Here is a 15,567-nt window from a genome sequence, read left to right on the forward strand (position 1 = left end):
ACCACAACTTTGTAGAATTAGCCTCTGATGTCTAAGATTAAAACCATACATGTAGTATACTCTAATTTCTCAAGCTTTTCACATATGAAAGAGAAATTTTCATTGCAAATTTTGCACATTTTTAAATTCATTTGGGAGAAAAAACTACATTGATTAGATTGGCCAATTTCAGGGTTGCACAAAAATGTAAAATAGCAGTCAACAAAGAAAAATGCCTTTGGAATATTCTTGAATAAACACCTTGCAAACATGCGAAAAGATTGAAGAATTACAGTGCATGTATGTCACTTTCTTAAGAACACTTAGCTGAGGTTTGGCTTGACCATCAAGAGGTTTGTCAGATACCTGGCTGGGGTTGTAATCATCTGTCCTCTGTTCACTCTGCTTTATCCCTAACAATGTCACCCATAATATAGGTAGTGAAGGAAGAAAAATAAATGATAAATTAATAACGCTTAAGGAATATAGATCTGTTTGAAAGTTGATGGTATATGTTCTAGTTTGTTCTGCAGAGTTTCTTTTGTTCTTGGCAGGATATGTCTGTAATATCGCTGAAGTGGCGTAAATCAGTCATGCATTCATTCACAGATGTTGTTGCACTCTGTGATGTCATTTGGTGAGCGATATGGACAGGACAGTGAGGTGTTCAGGTACAAGAGGGGGAAAGGAGGCATAGAGGAGGTGCCCCACCTCAAGGTTGTGTTTGAGTACAGGTATACTTTGATTTGTCATGTAGACTTGTTGATTTTGAGTAGTCAAGAGGAAATCAAACAGAAAAACCTACACATCTGCCTAGAAGTCGGGAGATCTGAGCCTTCAATAGAGGTACAGTGTAAGTGGTATGGTTCATTCGAGGCCAAATGTAACATTTACATAAACCTCTCCTGTGGCAAAATGGTCCTCTCTCACCAATTAGAGAGTCTGCCTAAAAGTTGGGAGACCTGGGATCAAACCCGGGTCCAGTCATATCAAGGACTTTTAAAATGGTACTTGCTGCTGCCTCACTTTATGAGAGGTTAGAGCAAGGAATTGTGACTGGTTGTCACGGTGTCAGTATAATGTGGCTGGGTGGAGAGTCATGTCCGGCGTCTTTGACATGATACTTAAATGGTGGCAGTTCTGCTACAAAAAAATACTTTAATGTATAAAAAATGTTAATACTGGAGTATGTGTGTCTATTTTTCAGTTCCCCAAACATTGCTAAACCGTTTCATGCTGGTCATCTCCGGTCTACTGTCATTGGCCATGTTTTGGCCAATCTCTGTGAAGCTTCAGGTCACATGGTCACCAGGCTGAATTACTTAGGGGATTGGGGAACGCAGTTTGGTGAGTTTTTGTTTTTTTTGTTTTCAGCAGAAATATCATGACATTTGTATGCGTATTCATCAGGGGGTTTATAGCAGAAGGTAGTTGCCAACTTCCTGTTGCCTGCTAGTTTTGTAACATTTTAAACAAGCAAGCTCCTATTTTACTTTATTCTATTTGCTGCCGGTTGCTGACTACATTTCCATGGCAGTGTTCTTCTCAAAAAGATAATGAAATTCCTGACTCACATAATCAGTCTTCAGTCATGTTCCACTTTTAATAGCAGTATTAATGTATAAACTAAATAAGTTAATAAATATTTGGAATTAGGCCCAATTCTTTACCTGAAAATGGAGGAGTTTTCGTTTTTGTCAGACCAGCGTATAAAGAAGTGTTTTTTGTGTCATATCTGTGTCTCATGTTCGTCATTTGTCAGGTTTGCTTACTGTTGGCTTGAAGAGATACGGTAACAGTGAAGCCCTGAAGTCTAGTCCCATGGAACATTTGTTTGAGGTACAGTAGATTTGGGAATACTTCGAACGGAGTTGAAAAAAAAATAGTTAGTATGAATTGAGAAATGATTATTGTCTTTTTCTCTTCCTCAAGGGCATGAAGTGTTCTGTCTCATGGTGATATAGTGATAATGGCACATGTCCAAATCTGAATACAGAAACTGATTTGTATCTCCTGTTCAGGGTGAAATCTTAGGAAATCCTTTCAAAAGCATGCCAATGTTAATAATTTTGTGAAGTGCATGTAGATTGCTGAGTGAATCTGCAGAAATTGAAAAGCTGCTAAAAATCCTGTTACAAAATGACATAACATTCCAGGGACATGAACATCATGGTAATTTGTCTCTACAGGACATGTATGTGTTGTCATGACAGTTCTGTGTGACGTATAAATCCACCCTCTTTATCTAACAGGCCATGGGGCCTCCATGGCCGTGGTAATTAGGAGGGCAGCATTTCAAAATGACCCAGGAGCCTCTCACCAATGCGGTCACTGTGAGCTCAAGTCCAGCTCATGCTGGCTTACACTCCGGCCGTAAGTGGGAAGGTCTGCTGGCTGCCGTCATACAAGTGAGATATTGTTGAGTACAGCGTAAACTACCAAAAGCGTAAACTGCCCCTACAAGCACCATTTTGTGATCGTTTAGGGGCAACCCTTGCTGGCTGTATTAGTGTTTTCTTCACTGATGTTGATTAGCCCCTGGCTAATTGCCAGTCCCACTCTCTCTAGTTTATCTATAACATGTAGCTTTATGAAGTTGAAAGGTTTTTGAGGCATCAGTACAATGCTTACTCTTGTCAACTTCTTCAACCCACAAACCTGGCTGCTGTGGTATAAGTGAAAACAGTTTTGGCATTAATCTTCAATCAAATAACTCATGCTGTCTTCCTCTCTGGACGTACGTGGGAAGGTCTACCAGCAACCTGTGAATGGTTTTGGGTTGTCCCCCGGGCTCTGCCTGGTTTCCTCCCACCATAATGCTGGCTACAGGGGTGAAAGTGAAATACTCTTGAGTAGGGCTTAAAACACCAATTAAATCAATAAATACATATGTGTAAATAGATTGATGTTGAAGATGTTGAAGATGTTGAAGCATTCTTGCCTTTCTGGAATTGCTCCTCTTGTATCTTAGCTTAAAGCTAACACAGCTCTTGAGTTTGCAATGCTAAACTCATTTCAGAAGTGAAAATGCATCTGATGATGTAAACCCTGTCTCTGTATATACTTCTTACCTGTGAGTTTGAATTTGTTTTTGTTTGCATAGGTGTATGTCAAAGTGAACAGTGATGTTTCCCGAGAGGCAGAGGGTGGGAATAAGACCTCCACCCCCACCCAGAGAGAAGGACTTGACATCTTCAGACAGTTAGAAAATGGTAGTCTTACATGATCATGTACTTCTTTTCTTTATCTACTCTCGAACTGATGGCTAGGTGCTGGTTTACATGTTAATGTTTACAAGACAGCCTGTCAAACTTCAGCCAGATCAGTAGGCACATTTAGGTCAGTGAGGAAATAAATAAATTCATAAACAGTTTTTATCTTGTTTAAAATTCCGGTTAAACTTCAAGTGAATTCTTTTTATTTGATTTTTATTTTTTTTATCTGTAGGTGACACAACATATTTGGACCAATGGCAGGAACTTAGAGATCTGAGTGTGAAAGAATACAGAAACATATATAAGGTGATTGCTGATTGGACTGAAATTTGTGAATGTACATGTAGAAATCTATTTGTATCTTAAAGATGGTTATTTCTTGTAAGGGAGGTGCGTATTTGCCAGGAAACTATTTCTGTAATTCCTCAGGTTGTCTGTTTGTGATTTGGAAACTTTGGATAAAATTTTGACATGAAAGAAGCTAATGTTCATTCTAACTGATCTTTTGATGTCATGACACTAATCAAACGTCTGCTGTGTGTAGTTTATATGCAATGGCTGAAGTTTAGATTGATCATGTATATGTTAGCTGTTGTTTTTAGTTTTATTGCCATGCCTAAGGATGCCAATGATCGGATATCTGCTGTGTGTGGTGTTAATTTCATGCCCTAGATTTATTCTGTTCAGTTCCATGTTTCAGCGCCTGGGAGTGTGGTTTGACGAGTACCACGGTGAAGCGATGTACGTCAGATCTGCTCAGGATGTCATTAATAGGTGGAGGAACATGGGACTGTTAGAGTTTGAGAAGTAAGACGTGTCACTTTGGGGGGTCCAAAGTTAAAATTGAATTATACATGTATGTGGCATCCAACATAATGTAACAACCAATGCCAATGTGATACCGTAATGTAACAAATTCCCTATTGTAACAAATGCCCTAATGTAACAAATACCCTAATAATGTATCATTGCCCACATAATGTGTCCATAACTTAATAATAATGTTAGAATGACTTGATAACAGTTTTAGTCGTTGATGAGTTATCACTGCCCCGATAATGTGTCCATGCCTTTGTAATGTGTCAGTGGAAAGATAATCTGTCAATAAATTAATAATGTTTTAAAACTCTAATTATGTTGAAATGGACTGATAATATTTTCAATCCTAAATGAAATGTTATACTACTGCTGTCATTTTTTTTCTATCATTTTTCACCTTCGCTCATCTTTCATTTTACGTCATCTCACAGGGACACTGGTGTTGGTTATGTGGACATGGGACAGCATCTGGGTCACTCCTCAAGGGCTAAGGTTCTCAAAAGTGACGGGACCTCTCTTTATTTGACCAGGTCAGTCTCATGTTCAGAGCTCTAATTAGAAAATATCATCTTTGCCAGTCATAAATTTTTATTTGTTTATTTATTTATTTGATTGGTATTTTATGCCGCACTCAAGAATATTTCATTTATATGACGGCGGTCAGCATTATGGTGGGAGGAAACCGGGCAGAGCCCGGGGGGAACCCACGACCATCTGCCTGTTGGTGCCAGACCTTCCCACGAAGGGTCGGAGAGGAAGCCAGCATGAGCTGGACTTGAACTCACAGTGACCGCAATGTTGAGAGACTCCTGGGTTATTACGCTGCGCTAGCGCGCTAACCAACTGAACCATGGAGGCCCCCCAGAAATTTTTAGCGGGCCAAATAGCAGAGACCTACCATATATGAGATTAATGACAATGACCATGATAAAACATCTGGAATGAAATGTTTCTCACACTCAAAGGAATCTTTTGTTTGTCACATTTGTACTTTCAAATTGATAAAATTCCCTGATGGTAGTTAGTATATTTGTATATATTATATATACCTTTCTACTTGTTATTAACAACAACATTTAGCCAACCAAAACCCCAGGGCTGCACAGTGGACAATTGACAGTATGTTGAGACATACACTTTTCCATTATGGCATTAGTTTCGCTTTTAGTTGACAAAAACACAGAAGTGAAGGGAGATAATTTTGTTGTAAAGTAGCTGTCAGCACAGTGTTATCTCTTTCTACATTTCTCCGCCGCCATGAACGTACTTAGAAAGCCGAATTTTTAGTTGTCCTTACATTGACATCTCTTTGATTTTATTTGTTGATATTTTTTTTTTGGGCAGGCCAGTTTTAGGTTGGCCTACTACGCCAAATTTTCAGCCCGCTTTTCGCCATTCACAAAGTGCTATTTTGAGCCCAGTTGTTATATTTCCACCTATAGTCCTACTCAACTGGTTGTTACAATGTCAGTATTCATGCCACAAGTTTATTCAGTTACCATCTCTTTCTGGAAACATAGAGTTTGATCTCTCACAGTTTATACTGAAGGGACAAAAAAAGCAAGTTTCTGATTCTCCTTGTTCTGAATAGCTATGGGTGACAAATCCTGCATTGGATCCTTTGATCTGAGAAAAGGTATTATATATATAGAACCTATTTTAATCAACAAAAAGGATAGCAGTCTTAGTTTTGTATGTCAAGAAGACCATTTTGATTGCATTCAAGGATATGACTACACTTTGTCCTTGTGCAAGGCTAAGGGAGTTATGTGCTAATTCCACGATTATTTTACATATGAAAGAGCAACTTTAAGAGCAGTTTATGCACAATTATAATTTGAATTTGCAGACAATCACATTGGTTGGGTTACCCAATTTCAAGGCTTCACAAAAAGTATGATTGTATCAGTCTACAAAGAATAATGCCTTCAGAATATGCTTGAATAAACACCTTGCAAACATGTGAAATGGTTGAAGAATTACAGTATATGTAATTATTTTGAAAAGTAAAATAGAAGTCAACCTTGCAATTCATTTTACTATTCATTTATTTTGGAGGAAACTTGACTCAGTCCAGAGTTTGAAGGAGTTTTTGACATAGTTTCATCGTTCTGTTATCCAGGGATATAGCTGCCATTTTGGATAGGTTTGAGAGGTACCAGTTTGACAAGATTCATTATGTGGTATGTATATATGTGTGTATATTGTGTCGGATGATTTAACACAAAATTTAACACATTCATTTGATTGCTATGTTATGCAGTGTTCAAATATTTTTGACTTTATTAGTATTCACTGGCAGAGCAATTTATGGTTGAAATAAACTGGACAAAGCCGGTTTCATGCTGCTTTCATCTTGGGGTGGGAAGGTCTGGCAACAACTTCTGGATGGTCGTGGGTTTCCTTTGGTCTCTTCTCAATTTCCCCCCACCATAATGCTGGCCACTGTGGTATAAGTGAAACATTCTTGAGTACGGTGTAAAACACCAATCAAATATATAAATAAATCATTAGCCAAGGAGCTGACAGTTGCAATATATGGCTGTGTTACATTGAATGCCAGTTGTCGTATTTCAGCATTTGATCTTGTTATTATAAATGTATAGATTTTAACGATGTTGTTGATGTTTAACACTACATGTTCTGCAGGTGGACAGTGGCCAAGTGCTGTACTTCAGACAGATGGCAGCTGTTCTCAACAGGATGCAAACTCCATGGCTTAACAAGTAAGGTTTTGATTACCCATATGTGAAACTGAAGGAAGTTTTATTGTAATTATACCTTTTCTCTTATCTCGTAGCAGATCATTTTTCTTCCAGTAATCTTATATATCTTTTAGTTCTCACATCATGTGTTCTTGTCTAAACAAAGTATATTCTAAAAGTCTCTAGAGTTACTTTGCTTTTTAATAAACAAAAAGATACATTTGTTAATTTACAGTAAAGCTAAAAAATTCTCATTTCACTTCAAATGACATTTATCAAATGAATATTGGAAGAAACTTTTCTAACACTTGAACGACAGTGCTTTAAAACCAAATACATTTTACCTCCAGTGTTGAGGAACTTTATTTGTAATTCAGATACCAGGGTTCAATTCCCTGCCAGGTCATGCAATCACTTCAAACTGATAATGTTGATAATTCCTGACTGGCCACTCAGCATTCGTGAATAGATTGCGAGCACTGGTTTGCACCAGTGACTAGGTGTGGTGTCATTTCTAGTGTCTGTGTGTCATGACTGTCTGGGGTGTCATGAATGACAGGAGTCCATGCTCTGTGACTTTGACATATTATTTCTCATGTCTATGCCATGCTGTGGCTGATAGATAGGGTAACACAGGTGTTGAAATTGACATTGGTGTGTTACAAGAACATCATACAAATAAGACTGAAACAGTCAGCCTTATTTTACCTAAAGCTAACAAACAGAAAAATGTCTTTATCACATAATATTTGATAAATTATCCTTGTCAGAGTGAGGGATACTCTTCATGTGCCGTTTGGTCGCGTGGATGGAATGAGCACCCGCCGTGGAAATGTTGTGTTCCTCAAAGACATCCTGGATGAGTCCAAATCAAGAATGCTGCAGACAATTTACAGTAAAGAAAGTAGGTTTTGGTTTATTGACGTAGTTTTTGGTTAGATGCATGTATTAAAATTGTGACCATGTGGTCTACATATTTTATCTCTCAAAGGCACAACTACATGAGGTGTTGGTCCATATAGGCATATTGAAGAATCTTGCTCATTTGCTTTAACCATGGTAAATTTTTCAAGGTCATTTGGGTTATATTCAAATTAATTTTTCAAGATTCTCCTACCATGGTGACAATAACCAGTGGAGAGTTTGTTTATTTGATTGGTGTTTTCTGCCATGCTCAAGAAGAATATTTGCCTTATGACGGAGGCCAGCATTACGATGGGAGGATATTGGGCAGAGCCCCGGGGGAAACCTACTGTTGTTGACAGAACTTCCTACGTACAGCCGGAGTGTAAGCCAGCATGAGCTGGACATGAATTCACAGTTACAGCATTGGTGAGAGGCTCCTGTCTCTTAGCGCAGCACTGGCATGCAAACCACCTTGACCCTGAAAGCCGCACCGTTCAGGTGTTTATGTGGTGTTACATGAAGTTTGTAGATAATTACGTACATGTGCCTTCTTAATTCAGCAAGATAGTATTCGTACTCACCTGGCTTATGGTTGAAAATCTTTTGCACATGCTAACTATTTTTCGCCACACACCCAGTGAGTATTGTCATGTGAGAGAAAATTGCTTTCAAAACGGATAAATGAATACACTAATAGATAAGGACGATAATGTAGTCTATGAAAACGGTGTTTCTTTATGATTATGCAATCTGTGTTTCAGCCAGTAAGCCTGTAGATGATGTGGACTCAGTGGCGGACGTGTTAGGGGTGTCAGCCGTCATTGTGCAGGGCTTGAAGGAGAAGAGACAGAAGAGCTACACCTTCAGTTGGGAAAAGGTGCTCAACTTCAAGTCGGACTCCGGAGTCTTCCTACAGTACTCTCACGCTAGACTCTCAAGGTGAGATACTCAGAGTGTGATTTTAGCAGTTGTCATCTGTCCGTCCATCCATCCATTGGTCCATCTGTTGGTTTCTTTGAAAATACTCCATCTCTTGAACACTTGTCTCCAGGTTAACCAAATTGTTAACATGTGTACACTTAGATACTGGGAAGAGCCCTATTTATTTGGTTCGACCTAGAAAGTTCAAGGTCTTTAAACTCATTTGAGTTGTATTTTGTGACAGTAGATATGCTTTCTCTTGAACTGTTTGACCCAGCTTTGATCAACCTTATATCACATGTGTACCTTCTCATGCAGATGAAACAAATTAATTTGGATTTAACTTGACCTATTTTTTCAAGGTCATTAGGCCTGTGCCTCTATAAGCATACTATCTCTTGCAACCGCCTTTTGAAAACTTGACCTATTTTTTCAAGGTCATTAGGCCTGTGCGTCTATTAGCATACTAGCAACCATGCCTTTGAAAATGTTCTTGCAAAATAATTTTAAGAGACTGACAATTCTTCTCATCGCTCTGATTGCAGCTTAACATTTGTAAGTCAGGAGGCCTGTTTGTCTGACATATAAATTTTTGAATACAATATTCAGCAGTGATCAATTAAATAAATCTATATGTCCCTTAGTTGTAGGGACCTCAGCATCTTAAGCCTTAAGTCAAATATTCAAACACCGGTACAAATAAAAAGTTTTGTGCCAGAAAGTTAAAAGTAGGGCTCTGATTGCTGCAAAACAGTCTGCTAACTACAAATTGAGTTGTTTCCTGTTCTGAATTTGGCTTGCAATTCATGACTTAAGTATTAAGTTGCTTGATAAATATGAGTCCCAGCCATATGTCTGGTACATTTGTCTGGTACATTTGACTGTCAAGTTCCTCTATCCATAAGGACCTGGGATCAAACCTGGATTGGGTCATACCAAAGGCTTTAAAAATGGTAGTTGTTGCTGCCTGGTTTGGTGCTCAACACTGAGAGGTTAGAGTAAAGAAACAGGACTGGTTGGCATCACGTGTATTAAAGTTAACAATTTTTGAGTAGAGCAATTCCAAACAATAAATACAATGTCAATTTTTGAGCCACTATGTTTTTGTTCATATCAACAGCCTGGCAGAGAACTGTGGTGTTTCATTGTCTGAGGACTTTAGCGCAGGATGCCTGACTGAGCCTGAGGCACAGAGATTGGTTCTCCATCTGACAGGGTAAGTTATGTGACGTTTGTCTTGACAGTGGTAGAGAACTGAAATGATGTCTTACCCCAGGTTCACCTGGGTGTGGATCAAAAGTAAAGAGCAGGCAGGACTAGCAGAAAAATGATGTTAAATCATGAGCTTGAAGACACGCTTTTAGGGGGTGTCTTTAGCCTTCAGATTTTCCATGTTTACTGCTCAGTAGGATTTAAAGGAAAAAAAATCACTAAAATAAAGCATTTATTGGTTGAAAGACCATCAAATACTGTCCAGGAAAATAGTTTGATATTTTTTTAGCATTTTTCTAGCAGGCTGAATTGCATTTAAAACAGAGGGTATTGTAGGGGTCTGTTGGGACCCAGAGGGTATCAATGATGTAACAGCAATATTTTTGACTTGGAATAGTTTGTTTCAAGGTCCATTTGTTGAATGCATGCATAGCTCTAAATGAAGATGCATTTTGAATGATGAAATATAGCAATCTATGTGTGTTAAATGGCAAAAAGTTGAAGTGACATCATTGGTCCCAATATGGATTGTTTGTTTGTTGGATTGGTGTTTTACGCCGTACTCAAAGAATATTTCACTTATACAATGGCAGCCAGCATTATGGTGGGAGGAAACCGGGCATAGTCTTGGGAAACCCACGACCATTCCACAGGTTTGCTGGCGGACCTTCCCACTCAGGCTGGAGGGGAAGCCAGCATGAGCTGGACTTGCACTCACAACGACCGCATTGGTGAGAAGCTCCTGGGTCATTACGCTGCGCTAGCGCGCTAACCAACTGAGGATCCCAGTTTGGTCAGAAAAGGCCACAGTGGAATCCAAAGTTTTAAATGCATTTTACTAGGTCGAAAAGTAGTCTAAAAAAATAAATCAAAATATTTTCCCAGACAGTATTTAAGGGTCTTTCATCTGACATGTACTTCAAGCTAGTGTGTTCTTTGCCTTTAAAGGAGCCAGTTTATTTGGTCTTTGACCTTTTGCACTGACATAGTGGATAGAGTGTTTTCTTCATATATGGTAGATCCAAGGTTCAGTCCGGAATTAAGTCACACCTAAGACTTCAGCATCGGTAATCTTGGAACTACCTTACTTGTCACTCATCGTAACAGGAATGGACCAAGTACTTGGTGTCAGTATAATGTGACCAGGTGGGTCGTCATCTGTGTCTTTGGCATGGTGGTGTAGTGAGGCAGCACTGTACATATGATGATATTGGGTCCGGTCTGCTACAAGTAGTCATTGTGATACGTCTGAAAATAAACCTCAGCCAAACTGACAATTGATCTTTGGCAAATGCCTTACCATTCTTTCCATTAAGCTTATACAGGACAACAGACATGGCCTTAGTTTGTCAGTAACTGACCAAGTTCTGTGATTTACCACTTCGACTTCCTCCACTCACAGAACTGAAATATGGCATTAACAATCACCAGGTAAAGGAATCCCTCTGTGTTTTTGCTGCAGTTTTGACACGGCTATTCATGAGGCATACCAGGAGTTGGAACCTTGTATTCTTGTCCAGTATCTCTTCAAGTTAGGGTGAGTATTACGGTTGTAAGCCTGACACATCATGTTCTTCTCTGCTAAGAGTGTTGTTGAGTATTATTGAGTATACGCCAGCCACTGCTGTATCCCTCATTCCTTTTGTGGACTTTGAGTGTTCACATCATTGTTGTTGTTTTTTTTTTTTTTTGTTTTTTTGTTTTTTTTGTTTTTTTTTTACCGCTTCAGTGGCCTAATGGTTAGATCATCCACCTTGAAGTCCGAAGCCTATTGAATGGACTAGCCCTGCCACTAGAAAGCAAAATATATATATACACACACCTAATGACTCCTTATCGTCATATCACTGAAAAATTGCAAAGTACGACATTAAACCTTAAAGTATACATACATACATACATACATACATACATACATATATTATTGTTTTTAAACAATTAAGAGATTTTCTTTTCAGTTAATCATTAGTTTGATAAATGATTAGTCAGCTTTACATTTACTTGTCAACACACACAAAAATTACTATAGTGTACTTCCTGTATGTCCATAATATTAAAACACCAGTTCCAGTTTTGTTTGAGGTTTTTTTTTTCACTTTGTATTTGTATGTATGTCAAGTGTGGGGAAAGTTCATCAGTTAGATGCCAAAGGTGATTGGTTCACTCATAAATCTGACCGCCATGGTATAATTGTGAAATCCTCAATATGTCAAACAAATGCATCAATGAAATAAATAAATGAGTCACTGAAGTGTTCAGTCACACAGAAACATTGACCAGTTCAACTGACTTTTTGTTCCAGGCACCTGAGCAATACGGCTCTGTCTTGCCTTCAGGTCAAAGGTCAGTCCACTGATACAGCACAGGTAGGTGCAGTTTATAAGGTTTATATGGTTAAAACACTGTTCATTACCTCCATGTATCAATGATTTACCTACATCATTTTCTGTTGGAATATCATCGTTGTTAATAACCCAAATAGCTCCTTGACCAACAACAGCAGGACAGGCATTTTCATTGATTTGGTTAACGTGAGTGTGTTGTGAAGAACTTAAGTCATTTCATTTTCATTTTATGAAGATTGATAGAAAATGAATTTAGATCGTTTGAAGATCTGGAAAAAAGCCACCTATATACATGACTTCAAATTAAGCAAATCATGACCATTGTGAGACAGACTGCACTAATTCAGCAGATTTTTCGTCATTAACTGTTTTGTTGGCAGGCCAGACTATGGCTGTTCATGTGCTCTCGTCAAACCCTGAGGAACGGCCTTCACCTGTTAGGAATACAGCCCCTGGACAAGATGTGAGACTGACCTACCCATTGTGGGGTATGCAAGTAGTGGACCAGAGAGTAGGGCTGTAACCTGAAGGGTAAGATAGCAAGAAGACTTTCCAAGCTGTGTAACAATTCTATTTACATGTACTTGACACATATCGGTTGCATTTTGGTGCCCTCTGCGGCTCACTTGTTTACAGCTCTGGCTGATTCTGGCTTTAAAGAAAGTTTGTCAGATACCTGTTTATAAAAAGTGTTATTTTTTTTTCTTTATTCAGGTTTCCTCCACCCCAAAAACTAACCTGTCAGAAATGAATCACGTTTTTGTTGGTTTTTCGGTATTTTGACATTAGTCAAATTGTCAGAATCTCCTAAATGACCATTTTCTGTGATAACTTTGGAGATGTGTTAATGTAATACTTATTTAGTTAGTCATTTGAACTCAGATAATGCTCATAGCACAAATTATACATACTCTGTTTTCTCTCACACAAACCATTGTTATGTGTGAGAATAGCGTATGTTAAAAATTATAAAATGCATTCAGCATTTTCAATTTAAAGTAGGCTCTTTGTGATGTGTTTTTTTTTTTGTATTTCAGGTTACATATCTCTTGATACCCAATAGCCGTTGGCCTTACATGACAAATGTACATGAATGATGATGGCATTAACGCCACCATGGCAATATTGCAGTCATAGGAGATACAGCTGTCATCTTGATGCCAGGTGACTGTTGGTCAGACAGGATAGATATGAGATACAGTAGTCACCAGGGAACACTGAGACATCTTGATGCCAGATGACTGTTGGTCAGACAGGACAGACATGAGATACAGTAGTCACTAGGGAACACTGAGACATCTTGATGCCAGGTGACTGTTGGTCAGACAGGATAGATATGAGATACAGGAGTCACCAGGGAACACTGAGACATCTTGATGCCAGGTGACTGTTGGTCAGACAGGACAGATATGAGATACAGTAGTCACCAGGGAACACTGAGACATCTTGATGCCAGGTGACTGTTGGTCAGACAGGATAGATATGAGATACAGGAGTCACCAGGGAACACTGAGACATCTTGATGCCAGGTGACTGTTGGTCAGACAGGACAGATGTGAGATACAGTAGTCACCAGGGAACACTGAGACATCTTGATGCCAGATGACTGTTGGTCAGACAGGACAGATATGAGATACAGTAGTCACCAGGGAACACTGAGACATCTTGATGCCATGTGAGTGTTGGTCAGATGCAACAGATATGAGATACAGTTGTCACCAGGGAACACTGAGACATCGTGATGCCAAGGGACTGTTGGTCAGACAATAGATATAAGATACAATAGTCACAAGGGAACACTGAGACATCTTGATGCGAGGTGACTGTTGGTCAGACAGGACAGATGTGAGATACAGGAGTCACCAGGAAACACCAAGACATCTTGATGCCAGGTGATTGTTGGTCAGACTTGGCACATATGAGATGCAGTTGTCACCAGGGAACACTAAGACATCTTGATGCCATGTGACTGTTGGTCAGACAGAACAGATGTGAGATACAGTAATCACCAGGGAACACTGAGACATCTTGATGCCATGTGACTGTTGGTCAGACAGAACAGATGTGAGATACAGTAATCACCAGGGAACACTGAGACATCTTGATGCCATGTGACTGTTGGTCAGACAGAACAGATGTGAGATACAGTAATCACCAGGGAACACTAAGACATCTTGATGCTATGTGACTGTTGGTCAGACAGAACAGATGTGAGATACAGTAATCACCAGGGAACACTAAGACATCTTGATGCCAGGTGACTGTTTGTCACGCATGAGAGAGATGAGATACAGTAGTCACCGAGGGACACTAAGACATCTTGGTCTCCTTACTTACCTTAACTGGTATGTCAGCATTTGATCTCATTAAAGAAATAATCAGGATGCTGTTTCTCAAAGCGGATGTAACGTTACGCCAGTTGTAAGTACCAAGGCATCAGGTGTTGTCATTAGGCTGGCATAATTTTACTACCCCTTTGAGAAACTGGGCTGAAGGTCTGTCAGCAACCTGCGGATGGTCGTGGGTTTCCCCCGGGTTCTGCCCGGTTTCCACTCACCATAATGCTGGCCACTGTCGTATAAGTGAAATATTCTTGAGTACGGCATAAAACAACAATCAAAAAAAAAAAGAAACTGGGCTCACGTCTCTTTGTATACCTAGCTTTAATACATGGAGCATGTTCGTGGAGTAATTCGATTAGTGGTTTTAGCAGCCAGAATATTGTTATTTGGTGTTGAAATCATTGGGCATTCCACAGATTTGGGGGTCATAAGTTGTATAGTACTATATTTACCCACGAGGGCGTCATCATGTTACAAGGGACAGTTTTAGGAAGCAGTTACAAGATGCACCTGCCATCACATCCCTATTTCCTCAGCTTTTTTTGCATGTGAAAGAGCAACTTTATGTCCAATTTATACATATATTAATGTTGATATTGGAGACAGAACTACGCTGGTTGGATTGGTCATTTTCAGGGCTTCACCAAAAGTGCCCTTTTTACCATTGTACACAAAATAATGCATTCAGAATACACCTGAATAAACACCTTGCAAACATTCAAGAAGGTTGAAGAATTTACAGTACATTTAGTGAAGAGGTGCATTCACATGGTAAGGGCTCTTGAAGCATTGTAACAGTTTTATAAGATGGACCTGAGGGAGGAAATGCATGTTGGGTGTAAAGTGTACTTATCAGCTGGATTGTACATGTTCCTCTTGTTTTTGTTGGAGAGAAACTTGACAGGTTTTTCTAGGGATTCATGTGCTGACTGGGGGTTCCCTGGCTCAAAACCCATAGTGGTCTCAGCATTACAGCCTGTGCTTTTCCTGGAAATGTTTTCATCGCTGGTGCAAAATAAAAATGAAGGTGTTTTTGTTTTACTTATTTTGTTGTGAAAAATTGTTATTTGAAAAGAACGTGCTTGATTTAGAATATACATGTTTGATCACAAATCTAGGTGCC

The 15,567-nt window shown here is 39.2% G+C and overlaps 1 protein-coding gene across 1 annotated transcript; it reads left to right on the top strand.

Moving 5' to 3' along the window:
• Positions 1 to 185: 185 nt before the first annotated feature.
• Positions 186 to 15,399, top strand: LOC135465466 (probable arginine--tRNA ligase, mitochondrial). The gene is made up of 16 exons (XM_064742707.1): positions 186 to 713; positions 1,187 to 1,326; positions 1,742 to 1,818; positions 3,083 to 3,191; positions 3,427 to 3,500; positions 3,895 to 4,001; positions 4,445 to 4,543; positions 6,136 to 6,196; positions 6,663 to 6,739; positions 7,489 to 7,622; positions 8,386 to 8,563; positions 9,666 to 9,761; positions 11,220 to 11,294; positions 12,060 to 12,123; positions 12,483 to 12,633; positions 13,140 to 15,399. The coding sequence occupies exons 1-15, from the start codon at positions 589 to 591 to the stop codon at positions 12,567 to 12,569; spliced, it is 1,503 nt and encodes a 500-aa protein (XP_064598777.1). The 5' UTR covers positions 186 to 588; the 3' UTR covers positions 12,570 to 12,633; positions 13,140 to 15,399.
• The last annotated feature ends 168 nt before the right edge of the window (positions 15,400 to 15,567 follow it).

The sequence above is a fragment of the Liolophura sinensis genome, chromosome 5, assembly GCF_032854445.1.
Source record: "Liolophura sinensis isolate JHLJ2023 chromosome 5, CUHK_Ljap_v2, whole genome shotgun sequence".
Classification (NCBI taxonomy): domain Eukaryota; kingdom Metazoa; phylum Mollusca; class Polyplacophora; order Chitonida; family Chitonidae; genus Liolophura; species Liolophura sinensis.

Excerpts from the sequence above, each read along its gene's own strand:
- LOC135465466 (XM_064742707.1), top strand. The coding sequence starts at position 589 with ATGTTGTTGCACTCTGTGATGTCATTTGGTGAGCGATATGGACAGGAC. Across the intron at positions 8,564-9,665 it reads TCTCACGCTAGACTCTCAAG|CCTGGCAGAGAACTGTGGTG; the intron begins GTGAGATACTCA and ends TCATATCAACAG. Across the intron at positions 11,295-12,059 it reads CAGTATCTCTTCAAGTTAGG|GCACCTGAGCAATACGGCTC; the intron begins GTGAGTATTACG and ends TTTTTGTTCCAG.